At 45.3% G+C, this 26,714-nt stretch overlaps 1 protein-coding gene across 9 annotated transcripts in view; it reads right to left on the reverse strand.

Moving 5' to 3' along the window:
* Positions 1-2,598: 2,598 nt before the first annotated feature.
* The window catches only part of LOC147608197 (uncharacterized protein At2g27730, mitochondrial-like), a 90,373-nt gene continuing 66,257 nt past the window's right edge, over positions 2,599-26,714 (reverse strand). For 6 of the 9 annotated variants that reach the window (XM_086789002.1, XM_086789003.1, XM_086789001.1 and 3 more), the window contains 2 exons: positions 3,481-3,519; positions 2,599-3,238 (listed from right to left, as the gene is read on the reverse strand). In XM_086789002.1, the coding sequence (XP_086645128.1) occupies positions 3,038-3,238; positions 3,481-3,519 (240 nt within the window). In that variant the 3' untranslated portion in view covers positions 2,599-3,037. Of the gene's footprint in view, positions 3,239-3,480; positions 3,520-3,643; positions 4,804-26,714 lie in introns of those variants that run through there. The other 3 variants (XM_086788997.1, XM_086788996.1, XM_086789005.1) reach the window with 2 other exon arrangements.

A 26,714-nucleotide genomic window follows, 5' to 3' on the forward strand; every position in this document is an offset into this window, starting at 1 on the left:
GATGTTTTATGCCTCTTTCAGCCATATATGCATAAAACTCCTTTAACATATACTCCCCCCCTTGATCTGTATGAAGGATGTGCCAACTTTACATGTATACACATTTTCAAACATAGAAATAAAGTGTCAAAAGTATGTAAAAACCTCAAACTTTGCTTTATGGATACACCTAGGTCTACCTCGATTAGTCATCAATAAAAGTCACAAAGTAGAGATATCCCTCGATCAATGATGTCTCATAGGACCACATACATCACTATGTACATGCTATAATTTTTGGACATTCCTTATTAATCCATCATGGCAAAAGCCAATTGACCTTGTATGATCCATGTGGCGGCACGAAAGTACTCCAAGTCGGACTTGAACCCAAGAGCTTTCATTTTTCTTGTATTCCAATGCATTGGCATAAACCACTATGCCTGCACTCCTGTGAGAGAAGGATCCTCACCTTTCACTTTCTTTTTCACACACAATCACACTTAGTTCACTATATATATAGCTATTTAGCTATACACATTCATGCAATTACTATTTTACATAAACGCATTAAACTATTTCTCCCATACACACAATAGTTTCTAGTAATTCCCCCTTAGTTTAATCCCTTAAAATCACCTACTTACACACCTAAACTAGGATGCCCTCCACTTTAACCTATTCGCGCCATGCATTGTGGACTCAAGGCTATGGTGCTTGCCATGCATCGTAAACACATACACACAAACTAGGATGCCTTCCACTTTAACCTATTTGCACCATGCATTGTAGACTCAAGGCTATGGTGCTTGCCATGCATTGTAGACACTTTGATCATGCACGACAAGACAATATAAGAACATTGTGTTGGGGCTGCACCGATTCTCCTTTCTAGTACTTCGATGATGATGTTTTTATGACACTCAATTGGAATACTTTCAACCACAAAATAGGCTAATCAATTAAATAAAAACAAACCAAAATTGTAATGCTCAAAATTTTAAAAAGGGGCCATGAAAGCCAACCAATGGTCATGGACAATTTTAAGCGTTTAGAAGCATAAGTTGCATCCAATCATGTATTTCCTCAAGGTCAAACAACAAGTCCCCAACTCCCTACCTACAACAAAACAGGGCCTCCCCTTCAAGGTCCTTGGGATGGATCAGTTGATTACAAACACCCTGAACCCTCAAATCCTACCTACACCTACACTCCCAAGGATGGCACGATAAGTGTTATGTAAGGTGCACATAACAATAAGAGTAAAATTTAGCAAACATTGGTTGCTTTATGGGAAGCCTTACGTCTCCACAACTACCCATCAAGAGACCCACACATAAACAAACCTTTGCTTTAAAAGCAATGTGTGACCAAGTAGGAAAAGCAAAATGGTTCCAAATATGCACACAAGAATCATAAAAGAGAGGACAGATGACAACCACTTACTCTCGACAAAGCCAATACCAAGTTCTTCCATATATACAGAGCCTGCCTATCACTTGGGCTCGCACCAACTCAGATACAAGACCAAACGTTGGAATCAAGTTTTCGAGCACATAGGAATTGCCAGATTTCCCCCCCTAAGGTTGCACAAGATAGAGAAGCTCACTTTGACTCCAACCGTGCACACTTCCCTCATCTTTGAGCAAGAACAGAGCATCCACTCTGCCTCCACCTATGAACACTTCAATCACAGATCTGAGCAAGATGATGGCATTCACACCCGAAAATGAGAAAACACAATGCTTTCATCTAGACATTAGTAATTTCCCTCAACTAACTTTTGAGCCCATGGTCATCCTTTGTACAATCTTTTTGAACCTTCATAAAGCATTGTAATTTTGGTTGGGTCTCATATTCGACTCCAAAAGACCTTAATATTTGTGACAGCAGCTTCCATTGCCACAGCTAAAGAAGATGGAAGCTGCAGCTAAAGAAGACATTAAGTATGCAAGAGGATCAAGTACAGCATTGCAACCATGCCAATCAGTCATTGCACCATAACTACTGAACCTTTGCAGGTACTTTTCATATGATTACAATGGCACCAAAGACCCTTTGTATATGGTACAACCTAAAACATGATAAGCTAGATCCCAATGCAAGGACAAGCGTTGACGCATAACCAAAGGATGCCCCTTTTCATCAAGTTCGGTAATGAGCAAGAAAACTGTTGAACGTTGTTTTGTCACATTGCACAACTCTAAACAGAAACCTTGAGACTAGTAGACAAGGATTTGACTACCTACAAAAGCCACAGAAACAATTGTTGTACCCTTCCTTAAATGCGGACATCACATGAACATAGCACTTCTCACAAGCTGGCCTACTTTTAAGCATATTCCAGCATATCAACACCAAAATCCTTTCATATTCAATGCTTAAATTCAAAACCAAGCATCAATAGACAGCGCTCGTTGACTTGCACGTGCTATCACAACCCTCCAAGAGACACCCATCTAAGCGCTTGGAGCTGCGGTCAGATAGGTGCAACACTTGTGCCTGGCATGTAACTCCATGCATAGCTATTGAGGTTACCGTCCCCTGTATAAACCATGAGAAAGACCCTAAAACCTAAACTAGATCTATAGCAAGGTACTCATTGGCCTATGCATCAGGTGGACAAACTCAGGCGTAAAAATAAGAAAAAAGGAAATGTATGGAGAACTTGTGTAAGGTGTAGTGCATCAAAGCATGAAGCTGCTTCCAACAGATCTTTGGGATCATGATCTGTTCCAACCATACATCCATGAACTGCTGTCAGAAGAGCATTACCATGTTCAAAGATGAGTACACCCAGAAACAAGAACAAAACAACAGGAAAAATGCTGTCATGAATCCCGTTGAAGAATGTATACTATTATCCAGCTCGAGGTATGGCACTACTGTTAGGCAGGAAAACATGACCTCTAGAAAGATCAGCTGAGATGAATCTGACAAGAGGTTACGACCAGACAAAATGAGTGGCCATCCAAAATGGTATGCAAGAGACCAAAACATTTGTGGCCACTATTGACAACTGCACTTTCGACCCAGAACAACCAGCATACCAAGAGATCTATTCTTTCTCTTCCTCCTTCACCTTTTGGTTGGCCCGAAAATACCACCAACCAGCTGCAACAAGAGCCACCACACCTGCAGCTACAGCCACATTCTTGGTAGAATCTGTAGATGTCTCTCTGACTGGAGCAGAGACAGACTCAGGACTGCCAGCCTCCGGAATAGAGCTTTTTGAAACTGTCTCCTCCAGCTTAACTCCCTTCAAAAAATGAATGCGAGAAACAAAGCATTAGAGATGGATTTGATTGGGTTAAAATCAAGTGTAGAAATAGAGATAAAGAGCCTCAAACAAAAAGCCCATCTTGCAATAACCAAATGAAGGCATTAATTCTCAGCCAATTTAATGCTGCGTAAGAACAGTTCACAAAGAAAACATCCTGTTTCTCGGGCCCACTTTCAAGTACATATAAAGCAAGGGGGGACATCCACAAAAACACAAACCTGCCTAGCAACCTTCTCCAGCTTCTCTTTCTCCATTTTCTGAAAACAAAAACAAGTTTTAACATCAGTATGAGAGAAAAATGCACTGCATCAAAAAACAACAGTTAAATAGCTCAGCTTCCTAGTGTACTACTATCACACACAGATGAAGCTTTACACAGACCTGAAAATACACAAGGCCTGTCCCAACCTTGCATGAGAAAACGTGCAAGTAGAAAAGGAGAACGAGTACAGAAAGGCAAAACATAAACAGATGCTCTGGAAGAGACTGACATCCTCTACTGCTAGTCCCGTTTCCATCTTCAGGCTTCCAAGCAATTACGCTCTCCATTTCATTGTTACTGCAGCAAAACACTTTTTCATGTGTTACTGTTTCTGTCGCACCCATTCAGTCTTAAAGGCCACGTACAAGGCCATCAAAGTCATCCATAACCAACTTGAACCCAGCCAAGCCACGACATAGCAGAAAATCTTCCTCAGAGGCAAGAAGCTTTGCTTCCTGGCTAAGCAGCTACACACAGCATACAATGGTGTGACCTTGCCTAGCCACATACATGGGTCTTCACGAGTTTCTGTCCTTTGCTTTAAATGAAAAAGCCGGTTAATTGTTGGCATGGATGATGATGCTTTGTAGACGTACATGTACAAAACCTCCCCTCGGAGATAGAAACCACGCTTCACAACGAAAACAGCTTCAGGTAATTGTAGTATCTTTGAGGCGGTCCTCTTCAGTCCATCTGGGAACGCCTCAATCTAGTTGAGAATGCCTTATTTGGTTCAATGCACAGTGCAGCCCCCTCCCCATTTCTTCCCCAAGCAAACCTAGGCCGGTTGAAGCCCCAAAAGGTAAGCTCCTGACCATTGAACTGCCATCTGGATGCATGTCTTCAAAAAAATTGATCCTAGCACTGATACATCCTAGAGTCATGATTCACTCTAGTGAACTAGGGGCCCTTCTAGAAAGGACTGAATCTGCAAGACTCCAGACCACTTCCTGGCTGCTCCATATGCTTCCTTTTGCTGATATCAAGAGTTCATGATTTTGACTGCTGTTCAGGATTAATCTGCTGCTGCATTCCCTTGCCTGTGCCCATAATAACCTGCTGCTAACTCGTGTTTCCTGCCCAATGCCCATGCTCCATTGGCTGCTTCATGGGCATGCAATGTCCGTTAGAGGTGTTCCATGCCTTTATCAAGACACTCACAATTGAGTTCTGGCATATGGTGAGATGCAACCATTTCAGGACCTCTCGAATTCTGAGCTTGCCAATGATACTGATATGTATACATGCTTATGCTCCTTTGCAGAGGAGCTTTGTCTGGCTGCGAGTGCACTTGTGTAAAATGTTTGCAGAAGCTAATGATGATTAATGTTAAAACAAGAGACATTATCACTAATGTACTTGACAAATACACAATAAAGAAGACCACATATTCCTAAACTAATGTATATTGCTAAAATATTCTTGTATACACACTGTTCATAAATCAGATCTGAGTCTTGAATGCTGTTCATAAACTAATGATGCATGCCTGTAAACGCTAATGTAGATGTGATGCTATCTTGCAAGCACTCTCAACTCAAGATGCACTTGATTGTTGACCCAGGCTGTAAACATCGTCCATGAATGACCCTGGATCTGCTTATAAAAGGGCATGTGATATGCTAATCGGCAAGCACTTTTCAAACATCAAAGTCATTAAAAATGTTCATACTGTGCCAACTATCTGTCCCACCTAGAGTCACAAGGGACAGGGGGCAGGGACGGGGGACGGCCGTATGTAGGGAACGGGGACGGAGGTAGGAACGGCACTTAAAGATCACTTTGTCGGCGCCACCAACTCACCTATACAGGCAAAGCTTGCATGCCCATGGCCGTGCACCGCCTCCATGAGGGGATGCGGTGTGATTGACCTCATCCCACCATGTCCATCCCGTCGTCCTACGGGAACTTGAAGTGCTGCCGCCACGGGAGAAGGATGCCATGGATGATGGATGCCTCCTTGTCACTTGATAGCTTGACAGAGAGAGAGAGAGAGAGAGAGAGAGAGAGAGAGAGTGAGTGAGGCTTGAGCCTTGAAAGTTGAGGGAGACCTTGAGTGTGAGGGTGGGTGTGGGTGTGTGCCGCTCCGTCATCGGTCGCCGTCCCTTGCCTATCCTTTTCAGCAGCGGACCTCCAGCTCCTCGCCTCAACAGTCGCGTCCTTGGAGACCACCCACTTTGGTGTGCAAGAGTGTTGGTAGCCGCTCGGCGTGCAGACACGTCAGGGACCTTTTATAGGTTAGCCTCCTTGGCGCACCAGGAAAGATTATTGATATTCACCCTTTGGTGCGTGACTACTACCAGGTTGAGTTTAACTCGCCAACGACGTCAGATAGAGTTGTGCAGCTGAGCCCTGTCGCACTACGTATGGCCCAGGCCTTCTTTGCAAGGTGGCAACACGGCTTCAACCTAGCACCGACCCACTCGCTGATGTTTCAAGCTTTCCCATGACAGTCTGCTTGCCAGGCCTGATGGGGAGAATCAGCAATTAGGGTTAGGTTAGAGTTCATTCATGGGAGACATACACAGAGAAGCAAGGGAGAGAGAGAGAGAGAGAGTTGTGGGGATAAGTCAACTCATCAATAATGAGTGTGTGACTCCCCTATCACACATGTATATTGCACTAGTACACATAGTGCACTTAGTACATTAAAAGTACTAAGTGTACTATGTACTATAACTTATAGGCTTGTACACACTATAAGGGTGGGCATAACGCCTTTACCCCAACAACCTCCCACTTAAAGGCAAAGTGCCCTTAAGTAAAGGAAAAGAAAAATCAGCATGTACATGATAATATACAAGGCCATATCAAGGCTGAAACTGGCCTCATCCAATGCCCATCAAGTGTCTACAATGAGCAAACCGCTCCGTAGGCAAACTCTTTGTCAACACATCAGCCGGGTTGTCATCCGTGTGAATCTTAACAAGCTGAATTTGCTTGTTCTCTATCACCTCTCTGATGAAGTGATACTTCACATCCACATGCTTCGTCTTTGCATGAAAGACAGGGTTCTTTGCCAACTGGATGGCACTCTGACTGTCACAATGCAACAATGGAATATCCCCTGTATAACCCAAATCAACCACTAACCGAGATAGCCATAATGCCTCCTTGCAAGCCTCTGTGGCTGCAATATACTCGGCCTCTGTAGTAGATAAGGCTGTGCACTTCTGCATCCTGGATATCCATGACACAGCACCTCCTGTGAATGTAAACACATAACCGGTAGTAGACTTCCGGTTATCTGGATGACCGGCATAATCCGAATCCGTGTAACCATGCACTAATGCATCCTGTTTGCCAAAGCAAATGCACAAATCCTGTGTGCCCTTCAGGTATCTCATGACACCTTTCACTGCTTCCTAATGCTTCTTGCCAGGGTTGGCCATGTATCTAGAAACCACTCCCACTGCAAATGCAATGTCCGGCCTAGTAGCAACCATGGCATACATGAGACTCCCACGAGCTGAAGCATACGGAATCTTGGCCATATCAGCCCTGTCTCTATCTGACTGTGGGCTGTCCATAGCACTGAGTTTCACATATGGAGGCAAAGGAGTACTAGCCTTCTTCCCCCCGTCCATATTGAACCTCTGCAAAACTTTGCCAATGTATTCCTTCTGAGACAAATACAACACATGCTGATTTCTGTCCCGAAGTATCCGCATACCCAAGATATGATTTGCATCACCCAAATCCTTCATATCAAAGGTTTCATGCAGCCTCTTTTTCAATGCATCCATCTCTTTACGAGATTTCCCGGCAATCAACATATCATCAACATACAAAATGAGAATCAATAGACTGCCATCCAAAGCTTTCTTGGTGTACAAGCAGTGATCTATGTCACTTCTCCTGAATTTCTGAGATTTCATGAATGTATCAAATTTATGATACCATTCCCTTGGTGCCTGTTTGAGCCCATAAAGACTCTTTTTCAGCTTGCATACAAGCTTCTCCTTTCCACTCACTGCATAACCCTTTGGCTGCTGCATATATATCTCCTCATGGAGATCACCGTGAAGAAAAGCAGTCTTCACATCCATCTGAATCAAGTCCAGATCATCATGTGCAACCAAAGCTAATACAGCTCTAAGTGTGGTCATTTTGACCACTGGAGAGAAGATCTCCTCAAAGTCCACACCATATTCCTGCTTAAAGCCCTTAGCCACTAACCTGGCTTTGTATCTTGGCTTTGCATCTGGTGCAACTTTGAGCCTGTAAACCCACTTGCATGGCAAAACCTTCTTGCCTGCAGGCAAATGCACCAACTTCCATGTTTCATTTTTATGCAGAGAATCCATCTCTGACTTCATGGCACGCTCCCATAGAGCCTTGTCTGCCCTCTGTAAAGCCTCTTTATAACATGAGGGCTCTCCACAGTCAGTAAGCATCAAATAGTCAACCCCTGGAACAAACCTGTCAGGGGCTCTGGAGGGTCTAGTGGACCTCCGTACCCAATGACCATCATTTGCAGGTTGCTGTCCAGCCTACATATCACCCATTGGTGGCTCCTGTTCCATGCCATAAGGCTGAAATATCATGCCCGGTATCTCCTCCAACTGTGGTATATCCATAGGGATATCTTCTGCCATATCTGGCTGTCCATTTGGACCATTTTCAGCACCATTTAAGGGCTGGTTTTCCTGCTGTAATGGCTGATTTACAGCCCTTTGTTGTTGTCCATGATGTCCATCATCATCAAAGATGACTCTGCCAGGCTCCTGTTGCCTTGCAGGCTCCTTATACATGCATGTTTCATCAAAAATGACATCATTGCTGCGTATAATTTTTCTATTCACGGGATCCCAAAGTCTATACCCCATTTCACCTCTGTCACCATATCCTAGGAATATGCATTTGTGAGACTTAGGATCAAGTTTGGTGCGTATTTCCCTGCGTATGTGCACGTACGCAATGCAACCAAACACTCTCAAGTGCTTGTATGACGGAGGCTTCCCTGTCCATACTTCTTCTGGCACTTTCCCACCAAGCCTCGTGTTAGGTGACCTGTTTATAAGGTGAACGGCTGTCATAACAGCTTCAGCCCAAAAACCATGAGGTAATGCAGCATGTGACAACATAGAACGGACCTTCTCCTGTATGGTCCTGTTCATCCTCTCTGCTGTCCCGTTTTGTGGAGGATCATAAGGAGTAGAGAGCTCCCTCTTGATGCCTTTAGCATCACAAAAGTCCTGAAACTGTTTGGACATGTACTCTCCACCATTGTCGGAACGCAAAGCTTTCAGTGTTTTGCCAGTTTGATTCTCAACAAGAGCAACAAACTTCTCAAACACTGAGAATGTATCACTCTTCAAACGAAGAGGATAGACCCACACCTTGCGTGTGGCATCATCTATAAAAGACACAAAGTATTTTGCCCCTCCCAAAGAAAGCTGAGGCATCTCACATACATCTGTATGCACAAGCTCTAACTGAGCATCTTTCTGTCCAAGAGCTTTCTTGTGGGGGCACTGTAGTTGCCTACCATATATACAATGCTCACAAAACTGAAAACTTGAAAACTTTAGAGAAGGCAAGTAACCCAAACGAGACAATTGCTCCATTCTCTCGACACTCATGTGTCCCAACCGGCTATGCCACATAGAAATTTCCGGCAGCTCGGTTGCATTTACATTAGCATGGTGACAAACACCTGCATGCATGAAGTAAAGAGTGTCCACCTTAGAGCCTCTGGCAACAACCAGTGAGCCCTTACTAATTTTTCACTTTCCACTACCAAATGTGGTAACATAATCAGCATCATCAAGCTGTCCAGTAGAAAGCAGATTCTTCTTGATCTCAGGCACATGCCTGACATCATGGAGCATAAGCTGTGAGCCATCTGAAAACACAAGCCTCACATCACCTCTGCCAAGAATCTTGCATGCATGGTTATCACCCAAATAAACCACTCCTTCATTGCCAGCAGTATACCTGACAAACAAGTCTCTGCAACCTGTGATATGAAAGGAGGCACCTGAATCAATGACCCATGAGTGCATACCATGACCACCTGTAAGAAGTGAATGGGCATCAAGTGAAGACGAAATAGGACCTCATCCTCACTGCCACCTGCATGTGACACATTGATTTCTTCGATCTTGACTCCACTTTTGCCCTTCGGCTTTACATCTTTGGCTTCATCCTTGTCTTTGTCTTTGCCTTTTCCCTTTTCTTTTTGATCATTTTTCCATTTGTAGCATTGCTTTTTAATGTGTCCCTTTTTGCCACAATAATGGCATTCCAAATCCTTTTTGGAGCGAGACTTGCTCCTTCCCCTTTCTTGGCTTTTTCCCCTTTGCTGGGATCTCCCACGTGCATTCATTGCATTGGACTTTCCAACAGAGTTGTTTTTCCTGTTCATCTCTTCTTGAAGAAGAGCACCCTCAACATCTGCATATGACAGCATAGCATGCGAATTGCTAGTGGCTGTCCTGAATGTGTCCCAACTCTCTGGCAAAGTGCATAACAGAAAAGTGGCTTTGAACTCATCGTCCATTGCCAGCTTTTGATTGATAACTTGGCTGACAATACCATTAAACTCATTGAGATGGGCTGTCATAGATGCCCCTTCCTTCGTCTGAAGACCTATGAGTTTCTTCAACCAATACACTTTGCTTGAGGCACTTTGTTGGGCATACAAGTCCTGCAATCTCTGCCACATTCCCCATTCTTTTTGATCATTTTTCCATTTGTAGCATTGCTTTTTAATGTGTCCCTTTTTGCCACAATAATGGCATTCCAAATCCTTTTTGGAGCGAGACTTGCTCCTTCCCCTTTCTTGGCTTTTCCCCCTTTGCTGGGATCTCCCACGTGCATTCATTGCATTGGACTTTCCAACAGAGTTGTTTTTCCTGTTCATCTCTTCTTGAAGAAGAGCACCCTCAACATCTGCATATGACAGCATAGCATGCGAATTGCTAGTGGCTGTCCTGAATGTGTCCCAACTCTCTGGCAAAGTGCATAACAGAAAAGTGGCTTTGAACTCATCGTCCATTGCCAGCTTTTGATTGATAACTTGGCTGACAATACCATTAAACTCATTGAGATGGGCTGTCATAGATGCCCCTTCCTTCATCTGAAGACCTATGAGTTTCTTCAACCAATACACTTTGCTTGAGGCACTTTGTTGGGCATACAAGTCCTGCAATCTCTGCCACATTCCCCAAGCTGTCTTCTCTTCACGAATGCTGAAAAGTAATGAGTCTGACACAGACAACATGATAGTAGATCTTGCCAGCTCATCCATATCTTCCCACTCTTCAGCAGTAAGAGAAGCGAGCATTACACCCCTTTCTTTGATAGGCTTGTGCTGCTTTTTCTGGAGCAACACATTGTAGCACTGGGTTTGCCAAATATCATAATTATGCGAGCCTTCAAGCTTCTTGATGTGAAGCAATGAAGAGCTCTCACCTGTGGTTGCCATAGCAAAATGCAACCTGTCAATGCCTGACTCCCTGCAAATGTGCAAACGCTGCACCAAAAGCACACAAAGTGCTCACAGTTTTTCTCCCAAGCTTTATCTCCCACTGCGGAAGCACGAATGCAACTTTTCTCCCACTTTATGTGATGAAAACACCAAAATCTGGTTGCTGCAGATTTTGGACAGCACCTTAAATGTGCTCTTTTGCCCTTCCAAAGTACTGTACAGCAGTACTAAGTGCTCACCTGTAATGTACCAAACCTGTCCCGGCAAGTTCAGCAGCTGAAATTGAACCTTTTGGTCACTCAAAACAGTGTACAGCCATGCCAAAACATGCACAAAGCTGCGCCAAATCTGTACCAACAGGTACAATAGCAATAAATGCTCTTTTGGCTGTCCAAATGAGTGAAAATCAGACTTTTACAGTCCCGAACACTGCATACAACAGTCCCGAACAGAAATTGGGCAAAAGCCCCTTGACTGCAAGCTGATTTTTGAGGATTCAAGGCATAAATGTCTTGCATGCTGCTTTGCCAAGCTCAACAAGCATACAAACTTGAAAAGCCCCTTGATTTGAGATCAATTTCTGATCATGCATGGTACATTGGCGCACATGAAGGCATTCAGAGTGTTCACGATGCTTCCCCTTGGCCACATATACATCCAATACATGAAAGCCCCTTGATTTACAGGCACATTGAGTGCTTGTAAGGCATCAACACATTATCATAGCATCAAATGCGATTGCATGCATGCAAATCAACCAAATCGGCACAAAAGCCCCTTGATTTGCACTGCAATTTGCTGCAATTTTGCCCAAATGTGCGATTTTTCACATCATACAGCATGTATGAGTGCTTAATTGCACAATTACATCAAAAGCCCCAAATTTCGACATCCAATTTCCTGCAAATTGATCCTGATTTGACCAATTTCCTGCAAATTTATCCTGATTGTGACCAATGTCACCCAATTTTGCCAATTTTGCTCAAAAATTGAGCAATTGGGCACCTGTACCTGCTCAATTGATTTAATTGATAAGAAATTCGCAAAAATTAAAGGCAAGTACCTATGAAATTCTGAATTTCTCTGATTTGCAGGTTGATTTCTGTTGCAGGAGAGGGGGGGCGTGATGAATATGCTGGTGCTGTATTGATGCAGATGCTGACGATCCTGCAGCTGTGCAGGTAGGGAGGACGGCTGGGTGACAAACTCCTGGTTTCACCTCTTCTGCAGAGCCTCAAGAGATTCCAATCGAAGAATGCACACGGTTCACCTTCAATCGAAGGAGTGGCGGGGTATCGAAACGAGAAGGGTGAAGCGGACGATGAAGCCGGCAATGTTCGCCTAGCGCCAGCCTTCGCATATGTTTCGCCTGTTTCTTCGCTCCACGCTGAAGTGCCTTAGCGACCCCAGCCGAACGTGAATGGGAGACGCCTGGTTCAGTTGCCTACGTATTCGCCTTCGCTCAAGCCTGCTTTCGCCTAGCGCATCTACGCCCAGCGCTTGTTCGCTCAACGCCGGGCTTTCAGTTTCGCCCAGCGCTACACGCCTTTGTTGCAGTAGGCGCCTGACACGCCTTGTGGCCACCAACGCTACACGCTCACCGCACTGTCTCTGCCGGCTTGTGTCAAGTCGTCCTTCGCTTCACCCACAGCTGTACGACAGTTCTCACTGTCTTGCAGCGCATGTGCTCCTTGCTGAGCACCGAAAGCTCCAAGCAATCTCTTCTACTCGTGCCAAGCTCAAGGCTCCATAGCCGAGCTTCTTCTTCTTCGTGATGAAGATGACCCGCACACCCGCACACCCGCACACCCGCTCTGATACCAGTTGATGGGGAGAATCAGCAATTAGGGTTAGGTTAGAGTTCATTCATGGGAGACATACACAGAGAAGCAAGGGAGAGAGAGAGAAAGAGAGTTCTGGGGATAAGTCAACTCATCAATAATGAGTGTGTGACTCCCCTATCACACATGTATATTGCACTAGTACACATAGTGCACTTAGTACATTAAAAGTACTAAGTGTACTATGTACTATAACTTATGGGCTTGTACACACTATAAGGGTGGGCATAACGCCTTTACCCCAACAAGGCCTTTGGAAGGAATACCTTCCTCTTCTCCTGGTAATAGGTGGTTCTATCGGGAGAGTGATGGAACCCCCCCCCCCCGGGCACTTCAGGTCTTTCTCGGGCGGCCGGGATTCAATTCCTTCGCATCTGCATAGCCTCTCCAGAGACAATGCCACACGTCATCTCTTCCTTGACTCCCACCGGGGGGGGGGGAGTGGCATTCTGCAGAGACTAGATTACTCTGCCTCCCAAGCCAATGCTTCATATGCAGGCAGATAGGGCATCTCACTAGAGGTTGTCCTTGTCAACAGTCCAAGAGACCACCCCCACTGTTCCAACCCCCCCCTCCCCCTCAAGACCTCTTAGCATAGAGGATTCACATACAAATCTGTGTCCCACAAAAGCAACACACTATGGTTTCCTCTAAACGATACCCACTCATTGATGCAACATTGGCATGATCGTCAATGATGCGAGCAGTGACACATTGGCATGATCATCAATGCAACACTTTGTACAAAAGTAGTACCTTTTTATAGGAATATTTGTCGTACATCAACCATTTTAAGTCCTCAGTCAAGGGACAATCAAGCACGAGCTACATAGGTCAGTCTCCAAGCCATAGAGGTCATTCAGGACTTAGTCCTCTTAACCCACTTAGAAAATTCATCAGATAGTGCATGTAGAGTCAGCCTTAGCTTAGGTCTTGCACTAGAAGCATGTAAATAGCATATTACATCAAAAATGACCAGCCCATGGCTGGTGTTCCTTTGGACAGCAAAGTTAAGGGCTGTTTACAGCCCTGAACATCTTCTAGAGGCAGCCGACAGCATGGGGTAGCCTCTTGATCCCTGTTGGCCAGCGTCTGTTTGTCCTCGGGCATCAAGATAGGTTGTGGAGCAATCGACCCAGCATGAGTGGACAGCAAGAACTATGCACAGCATTATATGCTGGCTGCACAGCATTTAATGCTATTTTTGGCATTTTCATGTCTACAAGAACTGGCCGACCAACAGCCTAGAGATGTATAAGGAGTCGCCTCAAATCCTCTTTAATCTTTCAGTCCTCATAAAAGTATTCAGCAATACAAGCATCAGCCAAGTCATCCTATCAACTCCAAGCTATCAGAGAAGTTCCTCTTTAACATTCAGCCAGCATATTGTCAGAATATGCAGCGGAAATGATAACCAAACTTGGGTAGACAAGAGCAAGTAGACTGCAGAAAATAAACAGCACAAGAAACACAGAGAGATAGGTGTGTAAACTCTTCTCTATACACAAGATCCCGAGAAAACTGAATGAATAAGTGGTGGGGGCAAGGGGCCTATATATATGCCCCTGGGAGAGGGGTCGGCCAGCATAAAAAGTGCCCACGACTGCATAAATGCAGTCGGCCAGCAGAAAAGTGCCCACGACTCATCTGTATGCAGTCAGCCAGCAGCCCTGAAGCCCACGCATCACCTGTGTGCAGTCGGCGGATCTATAACGGTTAACTTTATGTTCGGGTCCATCGGCGAAGTAATAGGCTTGCAGTTCTCCATCCCAAAGGCCTCAAGCAACTCATGAACATACCGCTGCTAAGAGACGAAAAACCCCCTCTGGGTCTGCCAGATCTCCAATCCCAAGAAGAAGTGGAGTAAGCCTAAATCGGTCATCTCAAACTCCTTTGACAAGGCAGCCTTCATCACTCCAATGTGCTCCACATGACTGCCGGTGAGAATGAGATCATCCACATAAAGAATGATAAGTGTGACCATGCCGCGTTCCCGAAAGAGATACAGGTTCGGATCTGCATCCGATCTTGAAATCCAGTCCGAATAAAGAAGGAATCAATCTTCTGATTCCAAGCCCTGGGAGCCTGCTTAAGACCATACAAGGCCTTACGTAACCTGTAAACCATCCCTTCCGATCCTGGAACAATAAAGCCTAGAGGCTGCTCAACGTACACCTCCTCCTGCAGGTCACCATTAAGGAACGCAGATTTTACATCCATTTGATATGATGGGAGAAACAGCAATTAGGGTTAGGTCATGTGGGAGACATACACAGAGAAACAAGGGAGAGAGAGAGAGAGAGAGAGTTGTGGGGATAAGTCAACTCATAAGGCATGAGTGTGTGACTCCCCTATCACACATGTATATTGCACTAGTACACATAGTGCACTTAGTACATTAAAAGTACTAAGTGTACTATGTACTATAACTTATGGGCTTGTACACACTATAAGGGTGGGCATTATGCCTTTACCCCAACAACCTCCCACTTAAAGGCAAAGTGCCCTTAAATGAAGGAAAAGAAAAATCAGCATGTACATGATAATATACAAGGCCATATCAAGGCTGAAACTGGCCTCATCCAATGCCCATCAAGTGTCTGCAATGAGCAAACCGCTCCGGAGGCAAACGCTTCGTCAACAGATCAGCCAGGTTGTCATCCGTATGAATCTTAACAAGCTGAATTTGCTTGTTCTCTATCACCTCTCTGATGAAGTGATACTTCACATCCACATGCTTCGTCTTTGCATGAAAGACAGGGTTCTTTGCCAACTGGATGGCACTCTGACTGTCACAATGCAACAATGGAATATCCCCTGTATAACCCAAATCAACCACTAACCGAGATAGCCATAATGCCTCCTTGCAAGCCTCTGTGGCTGCAATATACTCGGCCTCTGTAGTAGATAAGGCTGTGCACTTCTGCATCCTGGATATCCATGACACAGCACCTCCTGTGAATGTAAACACATAACCGGTAGTAGACTTCCGGTTATCTGGATGACCGGCATAATCCGAACCCGTGTAACCATGCACTAATGCATCCTGTTTGCCAAAACAAATGCACAAATCCTGTGTGCCCTTCAGGTATCTCATGACACCTTTCACTGCTTCCCAATGCTTCTTGCCAGGGTTGGCCATGTATCTACAAACCACTCCCACTGCAAATGCAATGTCCGGCCTAGTAGCAACCATGGCATACATGAGACTGCCACAAGCTGAAGCATACGGAATCTTGGCCATATCAGCCCTGTCTCTATCCGACTGTGGGCTGTCCATAGCACTGAGTTTCACATATGGAGGCAAAGGAGTACTAGTCTTCTTCCCCCCGTCCATATTGAACCTCTGCAAGACTTTGCCAATGTATTCCTTCTGAGACAAATACAACACATGCTGATTTCTGTCCCGAAGTATCCGCATACCCAAGATGTGATTTGCATCACCCAAATCCTTCATATCAAAGGTTTGATGCAGCCTTTGCTTCAAGGTATCCATCTCCTTACGAGATTTCCCGGCAATCAACATATCATCAACATACAAGATGAGGATCAATAGACTACCATCCAAAGCTTTTTTGGTGTACAAGCAGTGATCTATGTCACTTCTCCTGAATTTCTGAGATTTCATGAATGTATCAAATTTATGATACCATTCTCTTGGTGCCTGTTTGAGTCCATAAAGACTCTTTTTCAGCTTGCATACAAGGTTCTCCTTTCCACTTACTGCATAACCCTCTGGCTGCTGCATATATATCTCCTCATGGAGATCACCGTGAAGAAAAGCAGTCTTCACATCCATCTGAATCAAGTCCAGATCATCATGCGCAACCAAAGCTAACACAGCTCTAAGTGTGGTCATTTTGACCACTGGAGAGAAGATCTCATCAAAGTCCACACCATATTCTTGCTTGAAGCCCTTAGCCACTAACCTGGCTTTGTATCTTGGCTTTGCATCTGGTGCAACTTTGAGCCTGTATACCCATTTGCATGGCAAAACCTTCTTGCCTGCAGGCAAATGCACCAACTTCCAAGTTCCATTTTTATGCAGAGAATCCATCTCTGACTTCATGGCACGCTCCCATAGAGCCTTGTCTGCCCTCTGTAAAGCCTCTTTATAACATGAGGGCTCCCCACAGTCAGTGAGCATCAAGTAATCAACCCCTGGAACAAACCTGTCAGGGGCTCTGGAGGGTCTAGTGGACCTCCGTACCCAATGACCATCATTTGCAGGTTGCTGTCCAGCCTGCATATCACCCATTGGTGGCTCCTCTTCCATGCCATAAGGCTGAAATATCATGCCCGGTATCTCCTCCAACTGTGGTATATCCATAGGGATATCTTCTGCCATCTCTGGCTGTCCATTTGGACCATTTTCAGCACCATTTAAGGGCTGGTTTCCTGCTGTAATGGCTGATTTACAGCCCTTTGTTGTTGTCCATGATGTCCATCATCATCAAAGATGACTCTGCCAGGCTCCTATTGCCTTGCAGGCTCCTTATACATGCATGTTTCATTAAAAATGACATCATTGCTGCGTATAATCTTTCTATTTATGGGATCCCAAAGTCTATACCCCATTTCACCTCTGTCACCATATCCTAGGAATATGCATTTGTGAGACTTAGGATCAAGTTTGGTGCGTATTTCCCTGCGTATGTGCACGTACGCAACGCAACCAAACACTCTCAAGTGCTTGTATGACGGAGGCTTCCCTGTCCATACCTCTTCTGGCACTTTCCCACCAAGCCTCGTGTAAGGTGACCTATTTATAAGGTGAACGGCTGTCATAACAGCTTCAGCCCAAAAACCATGAGGTAATGCAGCATGTGACAACATAGAACGGACCTTCTCCTGAATGGTCCTCTTCATCCTCTCTGCTGTCCCCTTTTGTGGAGGATCATAAGGAGTAGAGAGCTCCCTCTTGATGCCTTTAGCATCACAAAAGTCCTGAAACTGTTTGGACATATACTCTCCACCATTGTCGGAACGCAAAGCCTTCAGTGTTTTGCCAGTTTCATTCTCAACATGAGCAACAAACTTCTGAAACACTGAGAATGTATCACTCTTCAAACGAAGAGGATAAACCCACACCTTGCGTGTGGCATCATCTATAAAAGACACAAAATATTTTGCCCCTCCCAAAGAAAGCTGAGGCATCTCACATACATCTGTATGCACAAGCTCTAACTGAGCATCTTTCTGTCCAAGAGCTTTCTTGTGGGGGCACTGTAGTTGCCTACCATATATACAATGCTCACAAAACTGAAAACTTGAAAACTTTAGAGAAGGCAAGTAACCCAAACGAGACAATTGCTCCATTCCCTTGACACTCATGTGTCCCAACTGGCTATGCCACATAGAGATTTCCGGCAGCTCGGTTGCATTTACATTAGCATGGTGACAAACACATGCATGCATAAAGTAAAGAGTGTCCACCTTAGAGCCTCTGGCAACAACCAGTGAGCCCTTACTAATTTTTCACTTTCCACTACCAAATGTGGTAACATAATCAGCATCATCAAGCTGTCCAGTAGAAAGCAGATTCTTCTTGATCTCAGGCACATGCCTGACATCATGGAGCATAAGCTGTGAGCCATCTGAAAATACAAGCCTCACATCACCTCTGCCAAGAATCTTGCATGCATGGTTATCACCCAAATAAACCACTCCTTCATTGCCAGCAGTATACCTGACAAACAAGTCTCTGCAACCTGTGACATGAAAGGAGGCACCTGAATCAATGATCCATGAGTGCATACCATGACCACCTGTAAGAAGTGAATGGGCATCAAGTGAAGAAGTAAACAGGACCTCATCCTCACTGCCACCTGCATGTGACACATTGATTTCTTCAATCTTGACTCCACTTTTGCCCTTTGGCTTTACATCTTTGGCTTCATCTTTCTCTTTGTCTTTGCCTTTTCCCTTTTCCTTTTGATCATTTTTCCATTTGTAGCATTGCTTTTTAATGTGTCCCTTCTTGCCACAATAATGGCATTCCAAATCCTTTTTGGAGCGAGACTTGCTCCTTCCCCGTTCTTGGCTTTTTCCCCTTTGCTGGGATCTCCCACGTGCATTCATTGCATTGGACTTTCCAACAGAGTTGTTTTTCCTGTTCATCTCTTCTTGAAGAAGAGCACCCTCAACATCTGCATATGACAGCATAGCATTCGAATTGCTAGTGGCTGTCCTGAATGTGTCCCAACTCTCTGGCAAAGTGCATAACAAAAAAGTGGCTTTGAACTCATCGTCCATTGCCAACTTTTGATTAATGACCTGGCTGACAATACCATTAAACTCATTTAGATGGGCTGTCATAGATGCCCCTTCCTTCATCTGAAGACCTATGAGTTTCTTCAACCAATACACTTTGCTTAAGGCACTTTGTTGGGCATACAAGTCCTGCAATCTCTGCCACATTCCCCAAGCTGTCTTCTCTTCACGAATGCTGAAAAGTAATGAGTCTGACACAGACAACATGATAGTAGATCTTGCCAGCACATCCATATCTTCCCACTCTTCAGCAGTAAGAGAAGCGGGCATCACACCCCTTTCTTTGATAGGCTTGTGCTGCTTTTTCTGGAGCAACACATTGTAGCACTGGGTTTGCCAAATATCATAATTATGCGAGCCTTCAAGCTTCTTGATGTGAAGCAATGAAGAGCTCTCACCTGTGGTTGCCATAGCAAAATGCAACCTGTCAATGCCTGACTCCCTGCAAAATGTGCAAACACTGCACCACAAGGCACACAAAGTGCTCAGTGTTGTTCTCCCAAGCTTTATCTCCCACTGCGGAAGCACAAATGCAACTTTTCTCCCACTTTATGTGATGAAATCACCCAGATATGGTTGCTGCAGATTTTGGACAGCACCTTAAATGTGCTCTGTTGCTCTTCCAAAGTACTGTACAGCAGTACCAAGTGCTGGAGAAACAGGAATTAGGGTTAGGTCATGTGGGAGACATACACAGAGAAACGAGAGAGGGAGAGTTGTGGGGATAAGTCAACTCATAAGGCATGAGTGTGTGACTCCCCTATCACACATGTATATTGCACTAGTACACAGAGTGCACTTAGTACATTAAAAGTACTAAGTGTACTATGTACTATAACTTATGGGCTTGTACACACTGTAAGGGTGGGCATTATGCCTTTACCCCAACATGATACACGGGCCACCTCTGAGAAGAAGCAAGGGCAAGAATGGTCCGAATCGTGGACATCCGCGCTGTCAGTGCAAAGGTATCCTCGTAGTCGATGCCTGGCCGCTGAGCATAACCTTTAGCCACAAGCCTCGCTTTGTGTTTGTCCACCGACCCATCAGACGCATATTTGTTCTTAAAGACCCATTTGACACCAATGACTGACCGCTTCGACGGCCTCGGTACCAACTCCCAAGTGTTGTTCTTCTCGATGACATCAAGTTCCACCTGCATGGCTTTCCTCCAAGTATCCTGTGAAAGGGCTTCCTTTATGGAAGTGGGCTCTTTATCCCGCATGATACGAGACATCAAAGCATAGTTCACCTGAAGAAGCTCCGCCGTGTTGCTTTTATCTCGGACTCTATGTGATCTTCGAGGTTCGTCCTCTGTGGTCCACTCGGAGGGTAGCTCCGTGACACCTGACTCCCGAAGGGTGTCTAACAACCACCTAGGTACTCGAACAGATCGTGGAGCCCCCTGTGGTCGCGGGGGCTCTACTCGAGCTGCGGGCTCAACCTCCTGTGATGACTGAGGTGGATCAACTGGAATAATAGTCTGGGAATCATCATGAGACTCCTCTGGATCTCCAAGAAGTGGCGGCTCATCGACAGTGGATGCTGGAACATGCTCGTCAAAGACCACATCCCGGCTGACAACAATCTCGTTCCTATCTGGATCATACAACCTGTATCCCTTGGAAAGAGAGTTATACCCCACAAATACCAGCTTGCGGGACTTAGAGTCAAGCTTCCCCCTCTGCTTCTTCGGAATATGTACATACGCGTCACTCCCAAAGACACGGAAGTGCGAGACATCGGGTTTTCCTGCCAAAGTATGCCTCAAATGGAGTCATATGGGGTACTGAAGTCGTCGGAGTTCGGTTGATGGTATGGACAGCTGTTGCCACAGCCTCACCCCAAAGTGGACGAGAAAGATCACGATGCTCCAGCATGGTCCTCGCCATCTCCACCACAGTCCTGTTCTTGCGTTCAACAACTCCATTCTCCGAAGGCGATCCAGTATTGGCCACTTCCCTTTTGATGCCATGATCTGCACAAAATCTGAGAAATACAGTCGAGGAGAATTCACCTCCTTTATCAGCCCTGAGAGTCTTTACCTGAAATCCAAACTCTTTCTCCACCATCACGTGCCAATCCTTGAACCGAGCAAAAGCCTGGTCCTTCTGGGAAAGAAAGTAGACCCACGTGAATCTGGTACAATCATCAACAAGCAGCATAAAGTAGAGAGATCCTCCCAAAGATGGTATATGCTGAGATCCACACAAGTCAGTGTGAATCAACTCCAATGGTTTCGAAGCCCGCCTGGAAGCCTGCTTCGGAAAGGATTCCCTCTGTGCTTACCACGTATGCAAGAACTGCAACGCCCTTGCCTACTACCAACATCTGGCAAGCCAACCACCATCTGGTCCCGGAAAGCTCGCCTCAATGCATCCACATTTAAGTGGCCAAAAAGAAAGTGCCACAAATCTCCGACTTGAGAACCTGTCAATGAGGAGAGTGCAGAGAGCTTGTAGATGCCATTCTCCACACCGCCTTCCCAAACAACTTGGCCAGTCTCACTGTCCCTTAGAGCAACTGAATGCTCCTCAAATTCCACCCGAAAGCCAGTCTCTGAAGTGCTCCTGCCACCCTCTGGCAACCCTCCCCACCACTAGAAAAAATGAGAAAAAATAGGGAAAAATACAGGGAGTGGGGAAAAACCTTATACAGGGCGGGCACACCCACAATAAAGGCCCTGGTGTATAAATATAGACAGGAGATCACTTCTAACACATATGTGTAGTCCTACAGCTATCTGGACTTGCATCAATGGCCCGAAGAGTATTCTGCACTGCCTCGGATTGGTGGATTGAAACCGGCCTCTGGTAGAAACCAAAGTGCGGTAGACTAGCAGTCACCTTTCCAAATGTAGTCCAGACAAATAACAAATGAACAGGAGCTAGAATGCTCAAGAACAAAAAGGAAAACGACACCTGTTGGCCCCAAAGCTTGGCGCCCCTTTCGGTATTTCTTTATTCAAATTCAATGGAAAGTTTAACTGAGTACAGCAAAGCCAGTCAGGGAGAGTAACCAGCATGTCCAATCTGGCAGCCCTCAAGACCTCTTAGCATAGAGGATTCACATACAAATCTGTGTCCCACAAAAGGTGGTTTCCTCTAATCAACCAAAACAATACAACAGGGCAGCCTTGAGCACGCATCTGGCTGTTCCGTGTTCATGGCTTCAAACTCAGCCCTAAATACAAATCCATTGTCCAATCTCTGTTTCCACCCTTCAAACTGCCATACCCCTCCTCTCACAAAGGGCCAAAAGAAACAACTCAATCTATACTCGCAGCCGCCTGTGTCAGCAATTCTACAGCACGTGTGTGCACTTGGCCGTACAGATTTGTACTTGCAGCACACGTGTGTACTTGTCTATACTTTTCCCCCCCTGCAACCGCCTCAGAACTGTACTTGCAGCTATCCTTTTGATGCGCCGCCGCCTGTACCAGCTGTACGGGACTACACTGTACCCGTCTGTACCTGCTGGACAGAGCTGTCCTTATCCGCCTGCACCTGTTCGTACAGGTCAACACCTGCAGCCGCCGCCCGTACCCTGGTGATGCGCCGCCTGTACCAGCTGTACAAGACTGAACTGTCCCGCCTGTACCTGCTGGACATGACTGCAATACCCGCATGTACCTGTCCGTACAGGTCTGCGCCTGCAGCTGTCCGCGTCAGAAATTCTGCAGCAACCGTACCTATGGTACCAGCGTGTATCTGCAACCTGTACCAGTCGTTTTTGCAGCTGTTGTACTGTACGGCTTCTCTCCACGCATGCAACCAGCCAACTCCTCTTCTCCCAAAAAAAAGCAAGTATCCGTGAGAGAGAGAGAGAGAGATGGAAAGAAGGCGTGTACTCCAAAAGTGGAGTGGCCCTCCTTCCATAAATATCTTAGGCCCCTTTTTTAAAATTTATTGAAGTTTCTAAGGGCCACTTATGCCTAGGGGCCACCCAAGGTTAAAACATTATAAATATTAAATCCCTTGGTCCCCCTTCACACTTGGGGATGTCCACACATATTACTATTTGTCCGGGCACCCAAGTATGAATCATGAAATATTTATCTTGCTCACCGACCACCATGCCCACACTTGTGCTGTTTCACTTTCACAGGGTCATGACATGGATACTCAACCAACATATGGTTTTTCTGGTCTTTGCGTTGGGCAATCATATCGCTTCTTTCTCAAGCATTGTACAACATTCTCCAAAGAATAATATAAGCAAATACTCTTGCTTGCAGTGCAACGGGGGGCGGGGGTGGCCTTTCAATGGGTATTTGAGACCCAATACGTATCGTCTACGTCACTCTCATTCTCTTGTCTCTCCTCTCTGAATTGGATGCTAAAGAATCTCACCACATAAAGGTATAAAGAAGACCCTGTTGTACGTTACCACGATCAACCTCAATGCATGTAACAATGACATCCCCACTAATGTCATCAGTGCCCAGTAGTGGGTGTAGAACTTGTGTCATGTGCATCCGCTAATCCCGATGCTCATAGACATGTACATTCTCATTAGCAAATATATGGGCACATTTAGGGGCAGATTTAGAGCGGATTTCGCAACCCTACAGGCTCCTGGAAGTGCCCAAGACATAGCCCAATGGTTGGGACACCTTTTGGGCATAGTTTGGACACAAAATATGACTTTTTGGACAGTGTTTTGTGGGAAAAATAGTCAAAACCGACTTGATTACGAATTCATACCTTTTTCCTATAAATAGGATCATTAGGCATTCATTAGAATCATCGTTCATTGCAAGTAGAGGGTTGCACAGATCTTTGGTATGCATCATGAAGCTGTGAATCAGCAAGATCATTGTATATATAGCATGTTTTGGCAATATACAATAGATTAGGTCTATCTCTCCTTCTCTTCTGCCTTTGCTAAACATAAGATTAACATTAATCTTCTTTGCTTAGCGTTAATCATGAACATGCTTCCGCAATGTATGCTACATTGGTATCAATCTTAATGCTCGTCGTCATGCCTCTACTAAAACCCTCAACTTTCTTGTCCACCGAAGTTAGGACGAAACGTCCTGTTCCATGACCACATCCTTCGTGCTACCGCTGTCAAACAAGGCAACGGCTCTCTGGCCACCTATGTAGCCAAAGGTCTTGAACAATTCGTTGCGCTCATACTCCTAGTCTTGGGTGCCCTTCCACTTATCTTCGAGCTCCCAGCTAATGATTGCACCAACCGAAGCATTGCCTTGGGAGTGGTAGGTTAGGTAGTCTTGGACTTTCCACCATTGTGCTTCATCTCAACACTACGCAAGCGAGAGTGCGTTCTCGAAGGTGACTAGACTAAACATACGCACCTTCCACTAGATTTGCGTGTTAAGGCCATAAAGGAATTGCCCTTTCTTGTCCTTGTTAGATAAGCCTAATTGCAAACCTAAGTTCAAATTTTTTTTGGCAAACTGAAGGACTGGTGGCACGTTTTAAAGCGCTCCCCTAAACTCGTCTTCGAGTTGCTCAAGCCAACAGGTAGGTAGAAACCGCCGTTTAAGGTCTATTGGAGGGGTCATCTCCACTGTTCTGGATGCTTCCCCGTTGTTTCTGCAACTCTAGAAGACCTCCCCCACCTTGGGAGATTTTCCCATATTTTTTTCACATTTTTGGCACCTTTTTTGACATGTTTCATTTTATGCTACAGTCGACCTGCTTTTTGCTGGCCAACTGGGCTCTCTAGGTGCTACATAAGCATGGGCTTTGCCCTCAGTTGTATCATCTCATTTTTCGCATATTCTAGGATCTTGGTTGCACCTATAGTGTGCCTCGTGCTGCCTACTCCACCTTTGTAACCACCTTTTGGTGTATATGATCTTCCTTCGCTTCCTGTGCATCCTGTATTTGTGAACTTCAGTTCTCTTTCATTGTTTGGCACTTTGTCATGGCGTCAGAGCGGGTTCAGGACTAAGGATTTGCTGGACAGCACCTATATCTATTTCTTCTCAGAGAAGGTGGGCTACGTTTTCTTCTACAAAGATGCCTCCCTACCCCTCCAGATTGTTGTGGATACAGGGGCACGTGAAAGTGACAAAATTGATGAACTACTTGTAACAAACCCACTTAATAAACAATCACAAATAATGAAAGAAAGTAGGATTCAGAGAAAAGAGAAACGAGACCTCACTCAGAGGGGAACAGGGCCCTCCCCCTTGGCAAGAATTTATTGAATCAAACCACGGGCACAAAGTGCCTGAAGCTTTACAATAGATGAGAAGTGTGTTCTCCAAATATAGAGGGAGTGCTCCAACGTCTAGGTTTGAGGCTTCAATGCCCTAGAATGAAAAGAGTAAGCTCCAAATGACAAGTTGCTACTTTAATTAACAAGTGTCAAGGTAAGTTGATAAGTGTTTAGCTAAATTGACAAGTGTAAGGTGAACTGACAAGTGTAGAGACACTTCTCATTCTAGATGCCACCATTTTCATTCTAGATGGGACACATCTTAATTTAAGAGATGATTCTTCCATAACCTACTATGGTAAAAATTTCTCAACTCCTAAAGAATTTGACAAAGGTGCTTCGTAACTCTTGATCCTTGTGAAAATCTGGAGGTTTTGATGCGACAAACAGAATTTCCATCAGACTACAAAAATAGCAACTCTTCTAGATTCTAGGAGTTACATGCTTTAGGTCTAAGAAGCTTTCGTCCTAAAGATTCACATGTTCGTCAATCTGACCACACAAGTGCTAAGGTTCTCGTCAATTTGACCACCCGAGTGCTAAGCCAGTCGTCTCGGCATCTAGTCCATGATCATCCCACTGAAAACTTTGGGCATCATTCTGGCCAATGGCCACCCGTAAATAGAAATGGGCATTCTAGCTTAATTAGCTACTTCAGAAGATATACAAATCACAATTCATGCTCCCTGGGGCCTATTTATATGCCCCTGGGAGAGCAGTCAGTCAGCACTATACAAGTCCACGACTGCATAAATGCAGTCGGCCAGCAGAAAAATGCCCACGACTGTGTGAATGCAGTCGGCCAGCAGTCCAGAGGCCTACGCATCACCTGTGTGCAGTCGGCCAGCCACAGGACTGCTGTTGGGACAGTCGGCCAGCCCTGGAGTGCTCCTGCCACCCTTTGGCAACCCTCCCCACCACTAGAAAAAATGGGAAAAAATAGGGAAAAATACGGGGAGTGTGGAAAAATGATAAAACACCTTATACAGGGCGGGCACACCCACAACAAAGGCCCTGGTGTATAAATATAGACAGGAGATGACTTCTAACACCCCCTCTCAGCTCTCTACCTCTGTCGAAGAAAGGGCAATAGTTGGCTGCCTCTTGCTGCTCCAAGAAACTGCTCCTGAGCCGAGGGTAAAACTGTATCCTGAAGTAGATCTCCTCGTGTCTGGATCTCCTCCCCAATCTGAGTCACTCCAACCTTGGAGCTTGACTCCATTCCCTCCTGTGTAAAAGAGTCCCAGATCCTTCGTACTCTGCAGATACCGCAAGATCCGCAATCCTGCGTACCAATGAGACTTCAATGGCGTCTGCATAAAAGAGCTCAACAGCCCCACGGAGAAGCTCAAGTCCAATCTCGTGTTCAGCAGCCAGATCAATGAACCAACCAACTTCCGGTACTGTGAGGCATCAACTGGCTCACAAGGATCTGTAACGGTTAAC

Source organism: Cibotium barometz, chromosome 53 (genome assembly GCF_041138505.1).
Source record: "Cibotium barometz isolate CiBa-2024 chromosome 53, ASM4113850v1, whole genome shotgun sequence".
Classification (NCBI taxonomy): Eukaryota; Viridiplantae; Streptophyta; class Polypodiopsida; order Cyatheales; family Cibotiaceae; genus Cibotium; species Cibotium barometz.